We start from the raw sequence: 21,418 nt of genomic DNA on the forward strand, positions 1-21,418 counted from the left end.
GGACGGTGCTTTCTGTGCAGTCCGCGCCGGGGCTATAAGTATAGGCCGGACACCGGCATGAGCATGCATTCGCTCCTAGCAGCTGAACACGACACTACACTTGCTTTGCTGTCTACGGGTTTCGCCTTCGGCCTCTACGTTTCCTTGCATTGTTTTCTTGAATAAAAAGTTGAAACAAGACGCTTGGACTTGGGCTTCGTGTGTCTACTACTACCCTTCCACTCCTCCACTACACTGATGTAGCCGTGTGGAGATTTCACGGCCACTGTCTTTGCTTTTCTCTGCCAATCCCTGTCCCGTTTATTCCCCGTGGGGCGACCATGTGTGTATCACTGTATGTCTTTGTTGTACTTGTGCTCTTAGGATGCATGTGTCGTGGTTGGTTGAATGTTTACATGCTGATTGGTTAATTCGTATTGTGCGCGCGCATTCGGCCCCCGATAGCGTGAGGCGGTCAGTCTGACCCGTGACGCAAAGGTGACAAGACCCTGGGCGGTCTGTGTGTGTGTTGAGTGATTTGAGACCGGCGATTTGTTGAACGGCCCCGCCATAACTTCGTTTGTTTAATTCTGCATTGAAGAGTGAACTACACTGCCTTCTGGTGTATTTTAATAAAGACCTGTTAGATCAACCTCTGTCTCGGCGTCTCATGTGAATACTTCCTGGCCTTCCCCCCTTCCACTCCACCTTATCACAAATGGCGCTGCGAGCAGGGTTCAGGAAGTAGAGACGCCATAATTAACATCAGAAGGCAGTGTAGGAGGTACTCGGCGTATCAAAGATGGCGGTCGACGTGGCTCCTAGACCGCAGTGGCAAATGTTTTCCCCTCCCAGGCTTCCCCTCTTCACTAGCGGCGAAGATGGCTGTTCACTAGACGACTTCGTTACGGAGGCTCGTCGCATCATTGCCCACTTCAACCTGGGGGCACTGGGCGGCGAAACTGCTGAATGGCTGATCCAGTCACTTGCTGGGCCAGCCAGGAGGGAGGTAAATCTGCATCCCCCACAGGAGACCGCCACTGCCAACTTTGTATTGAACATCTTGCAAGACACTTTTGGAGATCACACCTGCGTGGTTGCACAGATGTCAGCGTTCTATGAGCGCAACCAGAGTCAAGAGGAAAGCGTTCTTGACTATGCCCACGCATTGCAGGCTACCCAGATGAAGGTTAACGCTGTGGAACCTGATACCCTTAAGGATATTACCCTCCGAGGTCATTTTATCAATGGACTTTGTTTGCCTGAGTTGAGACGGGATCTGAGGGAGTTTGCTAGAAAGCGTGAGGGTGCATCTTTTGCTGTAGTGCGAGCGGAAGCTCTCAGATGGATGGGAGAGGACTTTGAGTTAGTGAAGCAAGCTGCTGCAGAGGAAAGTTCTGCTTTGAACGAAATGCATGTAGAAGTCAGTGCGCTGGCGGCGAAATCCACACAGCTGTCAGTCGAAATGAATCATCGTGTGCCTGCCGTTCCCAAAGTTGCCTCAGGGAAGTTACTACCATCTTCGAAACCACGCTGCTGGATTTGTGGCCGCAGCGGGCATCTCCAGAGCAGGTGCCCAGCGAAGCGTCCAGTGTGCAAGCAGCCGTTGTCATGGCGACAGCCTAGTGAGCCATACTGTGTAGGTCATAGGCTAGCAGTCATCCGACAAGTTCTACGAGAGCAGGCCAGCCAGACGGATCTTGTGTCTGCTGGAAGTCAAAGTCAGGAGACAGTTCCACCCCCTGTGAAGCTAGCAGACGCTGAGCAGCCTTGTGAGTCCGAGTGTAATCCTTTCCCCTGTTCCCCCGCTCCCGTTAGGCTACCCCCGCGTCCACTCCGGAGAACTTTCTTCCCTAAGCTGGTGATCTGACCATGACCTTTCTACACTTGTGTTAAGACAGAAAGAAACAGTTGGTGCGCCGAGAAGCAATCAAGGTTCTCTCCTACTGTTATATCTGAATCAAGACTGGAGTTTTATATTAGCATCTATAGTCATTGGCTCATGTGGTTTGGTTGATTTTGCTTAAATGGTTTGTGTGACTTGCATGTCAACTTTTATTGTTAAATGCTAATTTTGGTTACTCGTCGATGTTTTGTTCCTTCTACGTTTTTATTGCGTTGTAATGTCACGTTCAGCTCGTCCTGGGGCGTTGAATCTGCGAGGCCGCAGTTTGTTAAAGAGTTGGGGGGGATGTAGCCATGTGGAGATTTCACGGCCACTGTCTTTGCTTTTCTCTGCCAATCCCTGTCCCGTTTATTCCCCGTGGGGCGACCATGTGTGTATCACTGTATGTCTTTGTTGTACTTGTGCTCTTAGGATGCATGTGTCGTGGTTGGTTGAATGTTTACATGCTGATTGGTTAATTCGTATTGTGCGCGCGCATTCGGCCCCCGATAGCGTGAGGCGGTCAGTCTGACCCGTGACGCGAAGGTGACAAGACCCTGGGCGGTCTGTGTGTGTGTTGAGTGATTTGAGACCGGCGATTTGTTGAACGGCCCCGCCATAACTTCGTTTGTTTAATTCTGCATTGAAGAGTGAACTACACTGCCTTCTGGTGTATTTTAATAAAGACCTGTTAGATCAACCTCTGTCTCGGCGTCTCATGTGAATACTTCCTGGCCTTCCCCCCTTCCACTCCACCTTATCACAATAGAAACACGAAAATACCCAGCATGCTTCCTCCGAAAACGGCGTATGGCTGCCTAAATCGCGGGGTAAAAAACGGTCATACACGTAAAATTCCACTCGTGCAAAAAACACGAGTGTACGTGGGAGTTTCAGCCCACGAACGCAGAAGAAGAAGAAGATTATAATATTAGTAACGTAAGAATCATAAAACAAGTATTGTAGGTAATTTGAACGTTTCATTATTGACAAAACAAAACGTTACATTTTTCATTTTTAGATTAGTAACGTTAACATAAGACTTTTAAAACACAACCAAATTTGCTTGTGCATGTTAGTGAAGTTACCTACCCAGTGTTTAACTCGAAATGTTGAGGATGTCAGTGTCAGCCGTTGAGTGATTGTGATTCCTCAGAAGACTGTAGACAGCACAGTAATGCTAAGCCTCAGGGGACTAGATGACAGATCTCTTCTGATTGATGAGTTCCATACACACAGTGAGTTACGGTAGACCTCAGGAGTGTCATTGTCATCATAGCATGACAATGCTTTAGTTATACAGTGAAACCCATTTTGAGACCGCCCAAAAAATGTGGGATAATCAGGTCTTGAAAGGAAGTTTTTTTGTATTAAAAGTAAATTTACAGACCTTATGAACAGTAGAGGGAAAAATCTGAAGTCAAAACTAAAAGGTCACTATCTCAAACGTTAAATCAGAGTTTCTTTAAAAGGGGTTGAACTGTATTGGGTGACAGACAGCTGAGCAGATCAGTATAGATTTGTTTCATTGAGAAAGGTTGTGGGTGTGGACATTAACACTGCAGTGCAGTCCAATGGGATACATGCTTTAATTAACTGCTTGGTGATCGTCTGTGCATGCTTTCAGCGCTGTTTGAAGAGAATTTGTCATGAGTATTTTTTTTGGTCAACTGTATTAGAGACAATGAGAGAATTAATGTGAGGTAGTAAGCTCAGTACTCTTATCCATTGTGAAGCAGTATTATTTCTTTCTGATAATGCTGTGGGCAGTTGATGCACTTGTGTTGCTTTTAAGTTCTGGAAAGATATTGGAACGTGTCTTTTTGAGAAAGACTGCAGTGTCTCAGACAAGGTAATGTGCTGGCAATGGTCCTGTTAATTCTTTTGTGTGTGCACAGTGCTGAAAATATATCATGTTCGGAAATAACTCTGTCGGGTTTGTACGGGTTAGTGAAAGAGTGAATGCAGTCTAGAGACATATATACTGATGGTGCTTGCTGCCGCGCGAGCCGAGAATATTTTCCCTCTTTATCTTTGCTGTGTTGGCTGCAGAACCCCTCCGTGCGGAGGTGTTTCCAGACACATCGTATGTAGGGTGAAAGCGCTTGCAATTTAGCAATCCACACATGCTTGATAGTGATCGACTGGCCTTGAATGTCACAAAATTTAAGGAACATGTGTGGAAAAAAATGGTTGTCCTACTGAAAGCAAGGAAAATGTGGCTCACCGTCTCACTGCTGGCCGATGTGAATGCGTGATGTATTGTGTAAAAAATTCCATCTCACACGGCATAAATAAATCTCTGCGCCTTGAATATGTGCGCAATATAAATTGCATAAAATAAAAATTAAAACATTTTTAAAAAAATAAAAAATCCCTGCGCTTAGAACTGTACCCACGGAATACGCGCGATATAAGCCTCATATTGATTGATTGATTGACTGCCTAATCTGGTCAGGATCTTACATGAGGAAAGACCATCCCTCCACTTCATCACATACCAAAAACAACAGCTTGAGTGCTCTCTGTGCACTGTAGTGAGTGGGAATTTTTTGATGAATTAATTCCTTTTCCCAAAAAATGTTAGAAATTAATTCATCACAATAGTCCACAGCTCACTTCAGCAAGCAGTCAAAGTGATTTTTTTGTGGTGTGACCAAGTGGAGGGATAGCCGGTCTTATCCCATGGTAGCCTGACCCGATCTGAGACTGTGCAGTCAGCCGTTGTAACTGCATGGTTTTTGTTTTGTTTTGTTTTTCATTACTTTTTTGTCCCATCGCGCTAACCCAGGTGTCGGCGTGTTAAGGTGTATTCAGCCACCTGCACTTATGGCAGAATAACCAAGGTCTTTTACGTGCCATTGTGGTGACACGGGGATGGGACATGGCTTCCGTCTCTGGTTCTGCACATAATTATAAAGTTGACCCGTGTCCGGCCTAGCCCGGATTCGAACCTGCGGCCTTCCAATCACAAGTCCTGCAGTGCTCTACCAACTGAGCTACCGGGCCCCCTGGTTACATTGGAAGGACTGTGCCTTTAGTCTTTAGAGACAAATGTTGCTTTCCGTTGGTTTTTAAGTGGGAAGCTGTTTCTCATACTGTCAAACTTGATTGTTCACTTCCAAAGATTTCTTTTTGCAGGGGATCAGGAGGAGGGGAGAGAACTCATGCATTGGAACAGAAACTTTACCGGCTGCAGGAAGAGCTGACAGAGTTACACAAGAAACGGGGAGAGGTGAGTGTGATGTAACAATAAAATGGTAATCTGTTATTATTTGCAAAAGTGTCAACATGTCAAAAAAACAGGGAATGTTTATGTTAATAGAGCGTTACATTGTTAAATGACTTATAATAGCAAAAATGAAACATTCGTAAGAACGTCAACCTATATTAAATTATTATTTTAATTTTTAAATATTATTCTTACATGTCAATATCCTGAGGCGTGTGAGTGTGAGTGTGAGCGATATTTTGTTATTATTTGCAAAACTGTCTATGTGTCAATATTATTACTAATTCAGTGATTTTTGCAGAGTGTGTGTGCTCTGGATAGATGGAATTGTAACTGAAATTGATTTAGGCTGGCTGGTTGGTTTGTCTCTCTGTCTCTGACTCTCCTTTTCTATCTGTCTGTTTTTTTGTATGATTCTCTGCCTCAGAAAAGCAACATGAAAGGAGAAATTCAGCTTTTTGTTGTGAAAATATTTCAAATTCATTAGCTTTCGTGTGTGTGTGTGTGTGTGTGTGTGTGTGTGTGTGTGTGTGTTTGTGTTTGTGTGTGAGTGTGTGTGTCACTCTGCATGTGTGCGTGTGTATGGGTGGGTAGGGCATATCTAAGGGCATACTGTCTCTATATGTATTTGTTACAGGCGCAGGATATAAGTGAGTCATATTGGTTTCATGGCCAAATCAATATTTGGTCTTCATTCTGTGAGGAAATAACAATGTAGAGAAACATTCTGACATTTTCTGTGTGACTTTTTTTCAAACAGAAATACACACAAGACTAACATTATGTCAACTCAACATGTCAATCATATAGTCATTTGCTGGCCATTACGTTTTAATTTGTCTGATTGCAGAATTCACAACAAATCATTGATCTCAGGAACCAGCTGCAGGAATATGAGAAGGAGCTCTCTATCAAGGAGGCAAAGTGAGAGAGACAATATGCTATTTAACTTAAATAGACTAGGAAGCTTACACTACCAACTTCTTTGATATTTCAAGTAACTACCCCATGCAAAAGCTTGGTCAGATCTGAGAAAGTTATATAGAGAGACTGTGGCTTGAAAACAGAGGGAATTAAGCTGCATGAACAAGCATGGAGAAGGCAAACAGGCCAATAAGGAAACAAGTGAGGTGCTGCACTGAAACGTGCCCAAGGGTGTTTGGCACTGTGAACTTTAGCAGGATGTTTCCCCACAATATTGTTTTCCTGGTTTGTCCTGGTTTCATTGCTAGTACAGTGGAACCTCTCTAAACCGACCGCCCAAAGTGGTCTGTAAAGACAGGTGGTCGTTATGAAAAGGCGAACTTTAGAGAGAAAAACCCGCATGAAAAGGCAAACTTTAGAGAGAGAAACCCGCATGAAAAGGCAAACTTTAGAGAGAAAAACCCGCATGAAAAGGCGAACTTTAGAGAAGAAAACCCGCATGAAAAGGCGAACTTTAGAGAGGAAAACCCGCTTGAAAAGGCGAACTTTAGAGAGAAAAACCTGCATGAAAAGGCGAACTTTAGAGAGAGAAACCCGCCGGGGAGCCTTTGGGTCGGTCGTTCTCAAGAAGTGGTCACTAGGGCAGGTTATTTACTGTATGAAAGAGAGAAAGGCAACTTAGTTTAGGGTGTAGAGGTCAATGGGGTATTGGGGGGGGGTGTGTGTGGGAGGGGCCTGGGGAGGGCTCGGTGCCCAGAACCTTAAGCTGACAAGTTTATAGGCCCACTAAGAATTGGCGTGTTAGTATAGATTCAGGAATTTATTAAATTAATTTTGATCATTTTGCAAGAGAGGCCGGAGTAAAAAGGAGACTGTGTGTGCAGTAATAATGTCTTTCCAGTCTGTCTGTCTGTCTGTATTTCTGGACAGCAGCGGAAATTGTAAAGCGGAGAGGTGGACCATTTTTAGAAGGCATTTTTGTTTACTTGATTAGATGAACATGTGCATAAATCTAAAGTGTTAGTGGTCATTAATATTTCTTCAGTGTTAATTCATTCATGATCAGGTAAAGATTTTTTGTTGCCTCAAACTCGAAGTCAGACTTTTTTAAACTCTTACACTGAAGTACAATTTTAGTAAGCCAAATAGTAATAATAGTAATATGGGTTCATAATGTGTGCTGTCCTCTGTTGCTGTTAGGTACATGTACTGTGTTAATGACTAAGTTAGTTACCAACATGCATGCATGGGTGGGATTCTTCCGGTATATATGCCGGAAATCCGGATTCAATTATGGCCTCTTTTTACATTTAGTCAAGTTTTGACTAAATGTTTTAACATAGAGGGGGAATCGAGACGAGGGTCGTGGTGTATGTGTGTCTCTGTGTGTTTGTATGTGTGAACAGCTCAGATCATGGGTAATTTTAACACCTTCACATTTAAATGCTTATTTTATAGCCATCCATTGAATTGAGAAGAAAACAAAGCATACTAAACTGCTAAGCATGAATCAAACAATAAGAAAATAAAAAGAACCAACAGCATCGTTTTGTATGTGTGGGTAGTAAACACGTTTTATTTACAAAACACGGCGGAAAATGGCGACAAATTTGTTGCACAGCGACAGGTCACTTTTTTCAACCAAGGCCAGTACTTTCATACATGACAAAGGAAAGCAAATATGGCCTGAATAATAAAGTTATAGTGTTCCTTTGCGTGTCTGAGTGATAAACTGTTTTAACCAACTATCTTCTGAAACGTAATTGCACTCAGCAGATTTGTCTTCCGCTCATAACTTTCGTGTCACACGGTCTTTGCGACAAACAAATAGATCGCATTCTCGCAGAAAATCATTGACAACACAGACCAGTCATTTTTAGCATTGCATTTGGGAAGGGCTACTATTATAGTGTGTTTTAAGAAAGAAAATCATTACAGTATCGGCAGAACACGACCAAATGAGTTTTCGTGTCACAGCGTTATGGGCGTGAGATTGTGTTCTCACACTGTAGCAAAATCATTGACAACACAGACAAGTCAGTTTTAGCATAGACATTGGGAAAGGCTACTATTATAGTGTGTTTTAGGAAAGAAAAACATTATAGTATCAGCAGAACACGACCAAATCATGACAAATGAGTTTGCGTTTTGGGCGTTATGGGCATTTTTTCACACTGCAGATCATATCTCAAAAACTACGGAGTGGATCTTTATGAAATTTGATATGGATATTTTTGACTGGATTTTCTCATAGAATGTTTTTCCGTTTATTGATAGGACAGTTTGATGACGTCATATTTTACCGTTTGCCAAAAGGTCGAGGCAGCACTTTCACAGTTACAGTTTTTCATCAATTTGATCGAATGTCTTATCACACAATCTCAGATCTAGGCCGGATTATGGGATTGCATTTCAGTTTGGTCACTTAAAGTTTTGTTATTGAAATGTTTGTTCGAAATATGTCATTTTTTCAAATTTTTAAAAACTAATATTTGAAACAAAACATTTATATTGGTGTATTCCCTATTGCGTCCTGTATCTAAAACTATATAGTTTTGTTGTTTTGTATTGATAATTATGCTTAAAAATGAAGAAAACCGATAAATAACCACTATCTTTATTTATGAAAAAAGACACTTAAAAACAACTTCTATCTATTCCTTACCATTTTCTGATTCCAAATATATATAGTTTCATGGTGTTTGACGTTGAAAATAGGCTAAAACTTAACAAACTCGGATCGTTGAATGGAAATTAATACTTCCAAGCTCCGTGCAGCTGACAACATGATAAAAACACGTCATTTCAAGTGTGGAACACGCTCATGACGTCATACTGAAAGGTGATGAATTATGGCTTCACCTTGCGATGTTTCATTTCAAACATGGTAACATTTTTAAAGGGGTTTCTTTCTCAGATTTCTGTTTGCCCTCTGTCTGTCTCTCTATGTCTCCGTCTGTCTGACTGATTCAATTTAATGTGTAATTACTTAGTTTTGCAAAAGTCAAACTAAGTAGGATATACCTAATTGATTCAGGTCTCTAAATTCTTATTCTAAAATTGTGAGTTTTATTCAAAACAAATTTAATTGGTGTTTTAAACTCAATGATGGGGCATGCTGTGATGAGTAGAAGAATGTGTGCTTACGAGCAGAAAAAGCCCATCAAAGTCAAGAATCGTGTTTTTCTTTTTCTATTTTCACCTTGTAGCTTCATACAGACACTAAGCAACAGTGTAGTTCCACTTCCAGTGCAATATCTTGTACTTTAATTTTGACCATCTGTGTAACACTTTATTGACCCATGATCTGAGCTGTTCACATGTGTATGTGTGTGCGTGTGTGTGTGTAGAGCGATTCAGAGTAAACTACTGGACCGATCTTTATGAAATTTTACATGAGAGTTCCTGGGTATGACATGGGTGCAACTCTGCCGGCTACACGCCGGCAGCCGGTTTTTGGTTTCATCGGCTGCCGATGTTTTTGTTCCAGGAGAGGTTTTTTTTGGCATTTTAAATACTAAAAAAGCTGGACCCCAACTTTTGCCGGTTTTTGGAATTTTCCAGGTTGCACCCATGGTATGATATCCCCGGACGTTTTTTTCATTTTTTCGATAACTGTCTTTGATGACGTCATATCCGGCTTTTTGTAAAAGTTGAGGCGGCACTGTCACACCCTCATTTTTCAATCAAATTGATTGAAATTTTGGCCAAGCAATCTTCGACGAAGGCCGGACTTCGGTATTGCATTTCAGCTTGGTGGCTTAAAAATTAATTAATGACTTTGGTCATTATAAACATCTGAAAATTGTAAAAAAAATAATTTTTTTATAAAACGATCCAAATTTACGTTCATTCTATTCTTCATCATTTTCTGATTCCAAAAACATATAAATATGTTATATTTGGATTAAAAACAAGCTCTGAAAATTAAAAAAATTAAAAATTATGATCAAAATTAAATTTTCAAAATCAATTTAAAAACAATTTCATCTTATTCCTTGTTGGTTCCTGATTCCAAAAACATATATTATAGATATGATATGTTTGGATTAAAAACACGCTCAGAAAGTTAAAACGAAGAGAGGTACAGTAAAGCGTGCTATGAAGCACAGCGCAACCGCTACTGCGCCAAACAGTTCCACAGCTTGACTAAATGTAGTAATTTCGCCTTACGCGGCTTGTTTTTTTCTCTCTTTTTTTCGGTTCAGGATTCATGACATTTTTCAGTCCCATGCATGCCTTTGCTTTTTCCCTTCCATTGACAGCTGCATCAGCTACTGACTGTCTTTTGCAGAGTACTGGATTCAGAAAACAATCTTGTGGCAATGAGAGGGGCGCAGAAAAGTCTGCAGAACACAGTTGTAGAACTGGAAGCAACAAATCAAGTATGTGCATGGATGTTGGCGTGTGTGTGTGTGTGTGTGTGTGTGTGCTTGGCACAGTTGTGTGTGTGTGTATGTGTGCTTGGATGTGTGTGTGTGTGTGCTTGCCTCTGTGTGTGTGTGCTTGCCTCTGTGTGTGTGTGTGTGTGTGTGTGTGTGTGTGTGTGTGTGTGTGTGTGTGTGTGTGTGAGAGAGAGAGAGAGAGAGAGAGAGAGAGAGAGAGAGAGAGAGAGAGAGAGAGAGAGAGAGAGAGAGAGAGAGAGAGAGAGAGAGAGAGAGAGAGAGAGAGGATTAGCAAAATTAACTGTAATCAAAGAATTCTATTTTACCAAATGGACAAGGTGGGGAAATAACTCAGTCATGGTTTTTTGAGTTGATACTGGAAGAGTTGCTTTTCTTTAGAAATACTGAGGCCTGACGACTGACATTGCAGTGAAAATTAGCTCTGATCTGTGTTTTCTGAACTGTCCGCTCAATATTACGCTTTTTTTGTTAAAACATATCCACATCAGAATTGACTATTATAACTATGACTATTCAATGCCGCTGCAATGGTGTACCTATATAGATCACCGACCATGTGTGTATAAGGCTAAACGTTAGCATATAGGGTGTCTCCTCAAGCATGCGACCACATCAGCATTGAATAATCAGCTCTAATGTGCGTTCCTTCGAACAGAATAGAATAATATTGTCAGCCACAAATTTAAAAACAAGTGATGCACAAACTAAAAGGGATTAATACTAGTTCATGCACAGAAATGGAATGTGAATGGACTAAACACTTTTTTTTTTAAAGCAATGCAGAAGAGGTGTTTAAGCACATTTCCCAAGCATAATATAATATTGAGTAACAAATATAAAAATGTATTATGCACAGACTAAAGGGGGTAATATTAGTTCATAGTAATGGAAATGGAATTTGTATGAACTAAAACATTTTTTAAAAAGCAGTGAAGAGTTGTGAAATCATACCTATTCGTACTTTAATCTCCCACAATTCCGAGAAGAATTGGATCACATGAGAGTAATCCCTTTCCTCTCTACATTGTGGTCGATAAAACCACAAATAGACTTCACTTAGTAAGGTAAGCTCGTCATAATTCTGTACGTTTCCATGATTTTCAAATGTTGCGTTTAGATGCTGAAAGACGAGCACCAGGCTCTACAGTTGGCCTTCACGGCGCTCGAAGACAAGTACCTCAAAGCTCAGGACGATAATCGCGAGCTGGTCGAGCGATGGATGACCCAGAAAGCCAAGGACGCTGAAGTTATGAACGAAGAAAACGCTGTCTTCATGAGGTGAGTGGTTGCCATGGAGTGTCTGGCTGTCTGACTCACTAACTCACTTACTTGATATCACAGTGAATCCCCCCTTTTAAGACCCCCCCAATTTAAGACTACCTCCTTTTTGACTCACATGCGAAGCAAAAGTGAGTCTATGTACTCACCCGAGTCGTCCGTCCGTCCGTCCGTCCGGAAAACTTTAACGTTGGATATTTCTTGGACACTATTCAGTCTATCAGTACCAAATTTGGCAAGATGGTGTATGATGACAAGGCCCCAAAAAACATACATAGCATCTTGACCTTGCTTCAAGGTCAAGGTCGCAGGGGCCATAAATGTTGCCTAAAAAACAGCTATTTTTCACATTTTTCCCATTTTCTCTGAAGTTTTTGAGATTGAATACCTCGCCTATATATGATATATAGGGCAAAGTAAGCCCCATCTTTTGATACCAGTTTGGTTTACCTTGCTTCAAGGTCAAGGTCACAGGAGCTCTTCAAAGTTGGATTGTATACATATTTTGAAGTGACCTTGACCCTGAACTATGGAAGATAACTGTTTCAAACTTAAAAATTATGTGGGGCACATGTTATGCTTTCATCATGAGACACATTTGGTCACATATGATCAAGGTCAAGGTCACTTTGACCCTTATGAAATGTGACCAAAATAAGGTAGTGAACCACTAAAAGTGACCATATCTCATGGTAGAAAGAGCCAATAAGCACCATTGTACTTCCTATGTCTTGAATTAACAGCTTTGTGTTGCATGACCTTGGATGACCTTGACCTTGGGTCAAGGTCACATGTATTTTGGTAGGAAAAATGTGTAAAGCATGTGAGTCGTATGGGCTTTGCCCTTCTTGTTAAGACCTTGTTTTCTCAGACTTTCTGTTCATAACCTCTGTAAAATTACCCTCATTTCAAGACTCCCTCCTTTTTAAAGGTACTGAACTTGTCAAATCCAGGTGCACGGAGCCCCTGGGGCTTTTAGTCATACCTCAGGCAGCTATCCGTTAGAAGAACTACCAAGTTTCATTGACTTGCACCCAAAGAGTCAAGAACTGCGATTTTTTTTACGAATTAATTTCGTACTCGGACCCGGCTGGTCTTGACCTATTTTTGGATCTAAATTTAGATCAGGTAGATCACCACATCATGCACAAAAAGACACGTCACTAAAGCAAACTATGTCAGACGTCATCATGAGTTTGTGAAAAACAAAATGGAGGCCGGAATCACTCAAGTTGAATCGAACTCCGACCAAACACCAACGTAATAACTAGGTTAATTTATGCACTCGCGTGAACAAGAAACTGTCGAGCTTCACAGATGTCGTCGTTGGGTAGTTTTGGGTTTGTTTTACTACCATAGGAGGATTTTTGAACTGTAAATGCACTCAGCTGCAACAAAAACGCAAAACGAAGGCTGTGAGCTGCACTGTGCCTTTAAGACCTTGTTTTCTCAGATTGTTAGAGGTCTTAAAAGGGGGTTCAACCATTTGTCGAGGATAGCGTAGGCACCCGGTCTGCTCCCCGCCTAAAAAAGGCCAGTGCCGTTCCGTCTTCGAGGGACTGCGTGGGTTTCATTTCGGAGTTTTCCTTCTCCTAGACGAGTTTCCTTCCATGGATGATGAGCCTCCTCTACCCTCGTTTTGAATTCAGAGTGGTCTTCTCTTAGGATAGCTGCCTGCCAGGGTTGACGAGCCTATCCTGCCCGGCTATTTGACCCATAGCTGGAGGTTGGTTCGTGGGCACCTGGGCGTTTCCACACACCGGTGGGCCCGCATGCCGCACGTCTAGGGGCCAACCTCCTCCGAGTCCTTGTAGTCTAGCCTGGGGCCTTGCGGTACCCAGTTTACGCCTGTCGCCGCGATGGAGGCACTACATAGGGCTTGTTGTGGAGAGGTTATTGTACTGGCAGGAGAGACTGACGCATTCTGCTCTCTTTTCGCATTGTCCTAAAAAGGACAGACGGTGCTAGCCAGCGGTGAGGGCTGAAAGCGAGAAGTGACAAGCACAAGACACTTCGCCAACACACTAGACACGTCACACAACTGTTTGGCAGGCAAAAAGGGGGTTCCACTGTAGTTAAAAAAAGAAAAAAATACCTGTTGTGTGTGACTGACTGAATGACTGCCAGTGCAAGCTGAAGTATATTTTTTCAGAGATAATGGTTTTGAGACTAATTTACTGTTGTGTTCTGGTTTGCTATTCTTATGAACGGGCAGCAAACCGTAATGCGAGATAATTCTGCACATAAAACTCCTTATCCTACAGAGACAGTCAAACCTGCCTTTGCGACCACCTCTGGAAAATGACCACCTGCCCACAACGTTCACCTCGAAGGATCCCAGACGATTGTTTTCTTCTATTTCATTCACCTTTGTGTGGCGAGCCCCTGTCTTTAATGACAACTTTTGGTCGCTTCCTTGGGTGGTTATTATAGACAGGTTTGACACCCCCCCCCCCCCCCCGTGGGTTAGGGGGAAGAATTTACCCGATGCTCCCCAGCATGTCGTAAGAGGCGACTAACGGATTCTGTTTCTCCTTTTACCCTTGTTAAGTGTTTCTTGTATAAAATATAGTCAATGTTTGTAAAGATTTTAGTCAAGCAGTATGTAAGAAATGTTAAGTCCTTTTTACTGGAAACTTGCATTCTCCCAGTAAGGTCATATATTGTACTACGTTGCAAGCCCCTGGAGCAATTTTTTTATTAGTGCTTTTGTGAACAAGAAACAATTAACAAGTGGTTCTATCCCATCTCCCCCCCTTTCCCCGTCGCGATATAACCTTCGTGGTTGAAAACGACGTTAAACACCAAATAAAGAAAGAAAGGTTTGACTGTCTTTTGGCACTGAGTGTGAACTGAATGTTAACATACTATGTTTTATACTCCCTTTACAGGAAAAAACAGGAAAAGCTTCGCAAAGAGTTGGCAGACGCGGCGACAGAACCTGTTTGTGTTTCTGACAGGTGAGGCTTTCCTGACAAGAAAAGCTTTGTTTTACGTAACCTCCATTTGGGAGTGGGAGTCAAAAGGATGTTAATGAAAGATTTTCAATCTGCGTGTTCACTCTCATGCCTTGAATGTCTGCATAATGCGCCCTCTTCTCAATCAAGTTCATTGTTTTCGCTGACTTTCACCTCTGTTTTAATGTTCCCTTCTTTTCATCCACACATTTTGGCTCACATAAGTGTAGCCTATGCAATGCTAACTTTTGTCTGTCTGTGCGTGTGTATGTGTGTATGTGTGTGATAGAAACTTTAACATTTGACTGAACACCGGGCCCTCCCCAGGCCCCTCCCACCCCCCCCCCCCCAATACCCCATTGACTTCTACACCCTATACTAAGTTGCCTTTCTCTCTTTTATACAGTAAATAACCTGCCCTAGCGACCACTTCTTGAGAACGGACAAGCTAAAAAAATAAAAAAATACCTGTTGTGTGTGACTGACTGAATGACTGCCAGTGCAAGCTGAAGTATATTTTTTCAGAGATAATGGTTTTGAGACTAATTTACTGTTGTGTTCTGGTTTGCTATTCTTATGAACGGGCAGCAAACGGTAATGCGAGATAATTCTGCACATAAAACTCCTTATTCTACAGATACAGTCAAACCTGCCTTTGCGACCACCTCTCGAAAATTTTGTGTTTGTGTCTTGTGTGGTATGTAGACCAGGTCAGGGGTCAAGGTTAAGTCAGATTGCGTAAAGGATTGTGGTATAGATACAGTTCTCACCCAGCTGCAGTTTGCCAATTCGGGGAAGACGATTTCTCATTGTTCGGTTTCGTAGCTCCAGAAAAATAAATAAAGAAGATACCAAAGGAGATTTCCTACAGGTTGATCTGCACAGCGTGTTTCCAGTGTGTGCGCGAGGAAGCGCTGTCGAAAGCTGCTAGCGCAGTGTCGATCTCGGCAGGCGTGTCCCCGTAAGTAGGCTACAGACAGACAGATCTAGATCGAATGTCTCCCACTCTTGCACCGTGTCCCCTATGCTTACTGTGTGTGTGTAAGTGTGACGGAGGGAATGAGTTTGTGTTACTGTTTGTCGATTTCTTACGGGAGCCTTGAAGGCTTTGCCTCTTGTTAATATTGTGCCTTATTATTCTGTCCTCCAGAGACCGGCCAATTCATTTACCAGGTCTGACACCAGTCTGTCTCATCGCAAGCATACCCAGCAAAGCCTTGTGTAAATTTGTGAGTATTACGTAAGGGGCGGCCACATTACCTTATGCAGGTGGTCACACTTACAATACTCATTATGAATTTCTAATGCAGTGCCTCAATGCGCCTGGGCTTACATTAATATCCTAAGAATCGCACATGTTTAATTCTTATGTTCGTCTCCTAATCTTGGAGGGATTGACCTATCAGAGGAGGCGAGATGGGGACGCCAACGAGGCCTTTGACTTAAAAAAGATGGCGGACATCAGTTAGACTGTTTTCTTCCTTGCAATTTTGCTAACTTATTGACTTACGTAAAGTCATGAAGCACTCTGGACCTCACAATTCAATCATTTGATTCATCAATTGACGGGCGCAGTGGCGTGGTGGTAAGACGTCGGACTCCTAATCGGGAGGTCGGGAGATCGAATCCCGGTCGCTGCCGTCTGGTGGGTTAAGAGTGGAGATTTTTCCGATCTCCCAGGTCAACTTATGTGCAGACCTGCTAGTGACTTAACCCCCTTTGTGTGTACACGCAAGCACAAGACCAAATGCGCACGGAAAAGATCCTGTAATCCATGTCAGAGTTCGGTGGGTTATAGAAACACGAAAATACCCAGCATGCTTCCTCCGAAAGCGGCGTATGGCTGCCTAAATGGCGGGGTAAAAACGGTCATACACGTAAAATTCCACTCGTGCAAAAACATGAGTGAACGTGGGAGTTTCAGCCCACGAACGCAGAAGAAGAAGAAGAAGATTCATCAATCAAAAAATATTACGCGAAGCTGTCTTTGCTTCAGTAGGTGTGACACTGAATTTCGCACACATTATTGGAGCCCCGATGTCTCATGCTGTCATTGTGAAGCTGGGAATAAGGAAGTCAAGTCAGCTATATTATTTGATTATGCAAGTGGAGAAAATAGTCTTCTTTCGTTACATACCAGAAACATCTCTGTGCGGTTACTTTAACACTATTGTGACTAGCACTGCCACGGCGTTAACGTCCTGCCTGCCCAAGCTTGCCACCAAGAAACTTCCCCAAAATCAGTAACTGTAAAGAAATCTGTCTAGCAAGCTTGAATTAAGTCCAATCACCACCAAATTTTGTGTACTAATTCAAAAATGGATGCCCAGTTCAGTCGTGCTATTTATAAGTTTGTCACGCGATTTGTTTTAGCAAAGGGGGGTGAAAGGGGGATAATTTGTGTTTTTTAACGTTTTTTTGTGTGTGTTTTATTTTCTACTGCTTTTTTTAAAAGTTATTTTTTAACAGAAAGTATTATAAATAATGTTATAACCAAACAAGGTGTAAAACCTATGAATTAGCTGAAATATTGTTAACATTGTACACAGAAATAAGGAGACAGTACAAAGAAAAAAACAAGCAAATCACGCATTCACTCACAGCATCCTGACTCAAATGAAACAAAACTGTAACACTCACCAAATGATGTCTAGGTAATCCATATTGAATATAAGTCACATTTTCACAACAAAGTACCAACTGTACACCTATGAACAATTCCAAAAGGATTTGAAGGCTCCAGCCATCCATTGTTATCAGTGCTGCCACGCCCCCATAGCTCCTGCACGATTCCGAGATACATGTTCGTCTAGCAGTATCACCGCCTACCACGTGTAGTTTGCCGACTCGTACTAGCAACAACGGGACTGTTTCTTCCTCAATATCACTGCTATTATTGCTTTCTTGAGGCTAAAACGACACGATGTATCATGATCTACAGGATCCTCAAGATCCAACATCCGGAGAATCTCCTCCCGTGACAAGGCTCGCCTTCGATTCATTTTTTTTGTTCGAAAACACCACGCAAATCTGCACTAATTTGATCAAGCCGAAACAGAAAACCACGTGTATCAAGGGAAACAACTCAATTTATTGCAATCTTCAAAAACCGGGAAGCAATCACGAGTCTTGTACCTTGTATGACTGGTACTGAAAAATGCGCGTCCCGTCCATGGGCGTGTCAGCGCAGTTACTGATTTATCAGTGTCCCGTCGCGAAAGTGTTAACAGTTACGTTACAAGCAAAATACTAATTCTCAATAATTATTAGACAACCTGTATTGGCCTTTATGTCAACTTGATAACTGTTTTCACTGAACAGGACGCACATGATGGTGAGGTGAACGCAGTGCGGTGGAGTCCGTCGGGCCGACTGTTTGCCACCGGGGGCGCTGACCGCAAAATCAAACTGTGGGAGGCCACGAGTGGTGAGAACTTGATACATAAAATAGACGATTTTCGGAAATAACTCCGTTGGCTTTGTATGGGTTGTGGAAGAGTGAATACCTTTGCCAAAACCTCTGACAAACATTGGAGGGGCCAATCACTAGCGAGGGGTGTGTCAGAAATATGTGGACGGGAGCATGTGTTTCCGAAACACCCCTCGCTAGTGATTTTCGGAATTCAACTATTGTCTCGACATGTCATGTTCTTATTTAATTGTGCTTTGAAAGTACAGTCAAACCTGCCTTGGCGACCACCTGTCCATAACGACCACCTTCCCACAAAGACCAACTGTCTATTCTGACCACTTTTGGTCGAACCCTTGGGTGGTCGTTACAGACGGGTTCGGCGTATGATAAGATTGAACTTCACTGAGCGCCAGAGAACTTTGAAAAAATAACTGAGGGGAGTTTTAAAATGGAGGAATTTTGTTGGGATTCATGTGATAAAATTAACTTGCACAAGAAAAGTGACATCATAAGTTTTATTTTCAGAGATTAAACTGATTTTCTTGGAGAAAAAAGAACAGTTTGAAACAGAAGTGTGCAACTTCATAACAGATTTTCTTGGAGAAAAAAAGAACAGTTTGAAACAGAATTGTGCAACTTCATAACAGGCCTTAAACTGATTTTCTTGGAGAAAAAAGAACAGTTTGAAACAGAATTGTGCAACTTCATAACAGGCCTTAAACTGATTTTCTTGGAGAAAAAAGAACAGTTTGAAACAGAATTGTGCAACTTCATAACAGGCCTTAAACTGATTTTCTTGGAAAAAAAAGAACAGTTTGAAACAGTATTGTGCAACTTCATAACAGGCCTTAAACTGATTTTCTTGGAGAAAAAAAACCCAGTTTGAAACAGAATTGTGCAACTTCATAACAGGCCTTAAACTGATTTTCTTGGAGAAAAAAGAACAGTTTGAAACAAAATTGTGCAACTTCATAACAGGCCTTAAACTGATTTTCTTGGAGAAAAAAGAACAGTTTGAAACAAAATTGTGCAACTTCATAACAGGCCTTAAACTGATTTTCTTGGAGAAAAAAGAACAGTTTGAAACAGTATTGTGCAACTTCATAACAGGCCTTAAACTGATTTTCTTGGAGAAAAAAGAACAGTTTAAAACAAAATTGTGCAACTTCATAACAGGCCTTAAACTGATTTTCTTGGAGAAAAAAGAACAGTTTGAAACAGAATTGTGCAACTTCATCACAGGCCTTAAACGGATTTTTTTGGAGAAAAAAGAACAGTTTGAAACAAAATTGTGCAACTTTATAACAGGCCTTAAACTGATTTTCTTGGAAAAAAAAGAACCAGTTTGAAACAAAATTGTGCAACTTCATAACAGGCCTTAAATTGATTTTCTTTGAGAAAAAAGAACAGTTTGAAACAAACTTGTGCAACTTCATAACAGGCCTTAAACTGATTTTCTTGGAGAAAAAAGAACAGTTTGAAACAAAATTGTGCAACTTCATAACAGGCCTTAAACGGATTTTCTTGGAGAAAAAAGAACAGTTTGAAACAAAATTGTGCAACTCCATAACAGGCCTTAAACTGATTTTCTTGGAGAAAAAAGAACAGTTTGAAACATAATTGTACAACTGTGGCTTCATAACATGCCTTCAATGTTTTTGCAGGTCAGTGCAACAACCGAGGGGTACTTCTAGGCAGCAACGCGGGCATTATGTCTCTAGAGTTTGATGAGGAGGTAAGTCATTGTTTGTCAGTGCTACCTCTGATGAAAGCAGGGCTCTCCATTAACTGTACATCCCTGTGTCCTGTACGCACTAGAAGCCGTAAACACCTACTGTGTATTGATGTGTACTTTTATGTGTCTATATGTTTTGAGAGAGTGTTTTTATGTGATGTTATTTCTTGCACGAGCCAAAAGAAAAAATTCTGTTTGTTGCATTCAGATAATAACGTTTTATTGAATTGAACAAGAGCGATTACGGGGACGCACTTGTCCTGTCCCTTATTATGCATGCTATTAGTTCTGTTTTTCACAAAGTGTTCTGCCAGGTCTGTACCGACACAACTTTACAGGGTTAATCTGACCCATATGATCAGGGCTCAAAGCATCCTGAACTCAGGTCAAAATGAGTTCGGCTCATTCTCTCCCTAACCGGACACTACAGTCCTACGCGAATCTATCAAAACAAAAATACAGCATTATCTCCCATATGGTTTTCGCGAGCACTGATCTAAATTTGAGATCAGTGTTCGCGAGACGAAAATGATTGCAGATTGGCCGACTTCGACAGTGATCTCTGTTCTGTTCTTCACAGTTATGATAAAGACATCGTTCTAAGGTCAAAACAAGTCGACATTTTGGGACTGCTGCCGGATATGGTTTCATCACTGTCAACTGGTTACAGAAAAAATCGTCTGCTCCAGTTAGCGCGAAAACCAAACGGTTGATTATCACGTGACACTTTTGCCATATTTAGAGTTGTTTGCACAGTAAATACAGCCGCGAAAAATAGTTCGCTTGAAACTGTGTTACATATCAATTCCTTTGTAATTTAAAAATTACAAAACACCATGAAAAATCATTATCGACGATCGCGAATCTGCTTATATCAATAATACATTACAAAAAGCTCTAAATATGTTTAAAAAAAAATTGGTCCAGACAAGGAAACTCAAGGCATCCTGTCAGGGAGAGAATGAGCCGAACTCATTTTGACCTGAGTTCAGGATGGGCTCAAAGAGTTTCAAAAAGTCGACATTACTTAGACATGAGCTCTCGACGGGTGTCGGGGAGGAATATGCCTTTCGAAAGCAAGAATATGAATCTCCTTGTATTCCAATTCGGACCCTGTAAAGTTCCACTGTGGGGGTCCATGGACCCCTTACAAATTAAAGTTGGGGTCCAGGGACCCTCTATGTTGAGCGTCCAAAAGGTCAATGCTGCTGTTGTCCCTTTGTAGAATTCCCTTTTCCCCCCCAAGTGCCCAATACAATGTTTTGTGTATTTGCAGTGTCTTGATTTCCATAATTTTCCATCGTTTTTTGTGTGTGTCTTTTTCTAAAGTTCATGACTGTTGCCTGTATTTGCAGGAAACGTTAGTGTTGGCAGCTTCCAATGATTTTGCCAGCAGGGTATGGACTCTTGGAGATCAAAGATTGAGAGTAAGTACTAATCGACATCGTCATGGAATTTTGGCGTAACTAATTTTAGACAGCTTTTCAGCAGAAGGCCAAAACTGATTATTATTAAATAGTGTTTATATTTGTACATCCCATGGATAGAAAAATAAAATAATGTTAAATCATGTATTGTCCATCGTATTTTAGAGAAAATTGTTTCTCATT

General features: G+C 41.6%; 1 protein-coding gene across 2 annotated transcripts in view; it reads left to right on the plus strand.

Annotated features, from left to right (window-relative positions):
* Positions 1 to 21,418, plus strand: part of LOC138945372 (autophagy-related protein 16-1-like) — a 43,647-nt gene that overhangs the window by 7,014 nt on the left and 15,215 nt on the right. For both annotated transcript variants that reach the window (XM_070316801.1, XM_070316802.1), the window contains exons 3-11: positions 5,006 to 5,099; positions 5,947 to 6,020; positions 10,315 to 10,405; positions 11,544 to 11,704; positions 14,596 to 14,664; positions 15,812 to 15,890; positions 17,983 to 18,088; positions 19,738 to 19,808; positions 21,164 to 21,235. In XM_070316801.1, the coding sequence (XP_070172902.1) occupies positions 5,006 to 5,099; positions 5,947 to 6,020; positions 10,315 to 10,405; positions 11,544 to 11,704; positions 14,596 to 14,664; positions 15,812 to 15,890; positions 17,983 to 18,088; positions 19,738 to 19,808; positions 21,164 to 21,235 (817 nt within the window). The remainder of the gene's footprint in view (positions 1 to 5,005; positions 5,100 to 5,946; positions 6,021 to 10,314; positions 10,406 to 11,543; positions 11,705 to 14,595; positions 14,665 to 15,811; positions 15,891 to 17,982; positions 18,089 to 19,737; positions 19,809 to 21,163; positions 21,236 to 21,418) is intronic.

Source organism: Littorina saxatilis, linkage group LG13 (genome assembly GCF_037325665.1).
Source record: "Littorina saxatilis isolate snail1 linkage group LG13, US_GU_Lsax_2.0, whole genome shotgun sequence".
Lineage (NCBI taxonomy): Eukaryota > Metazoa > Mollusca > Gastropoda > Littorinimorpha > Littorinidae > Littorina > Littorina saxatilis.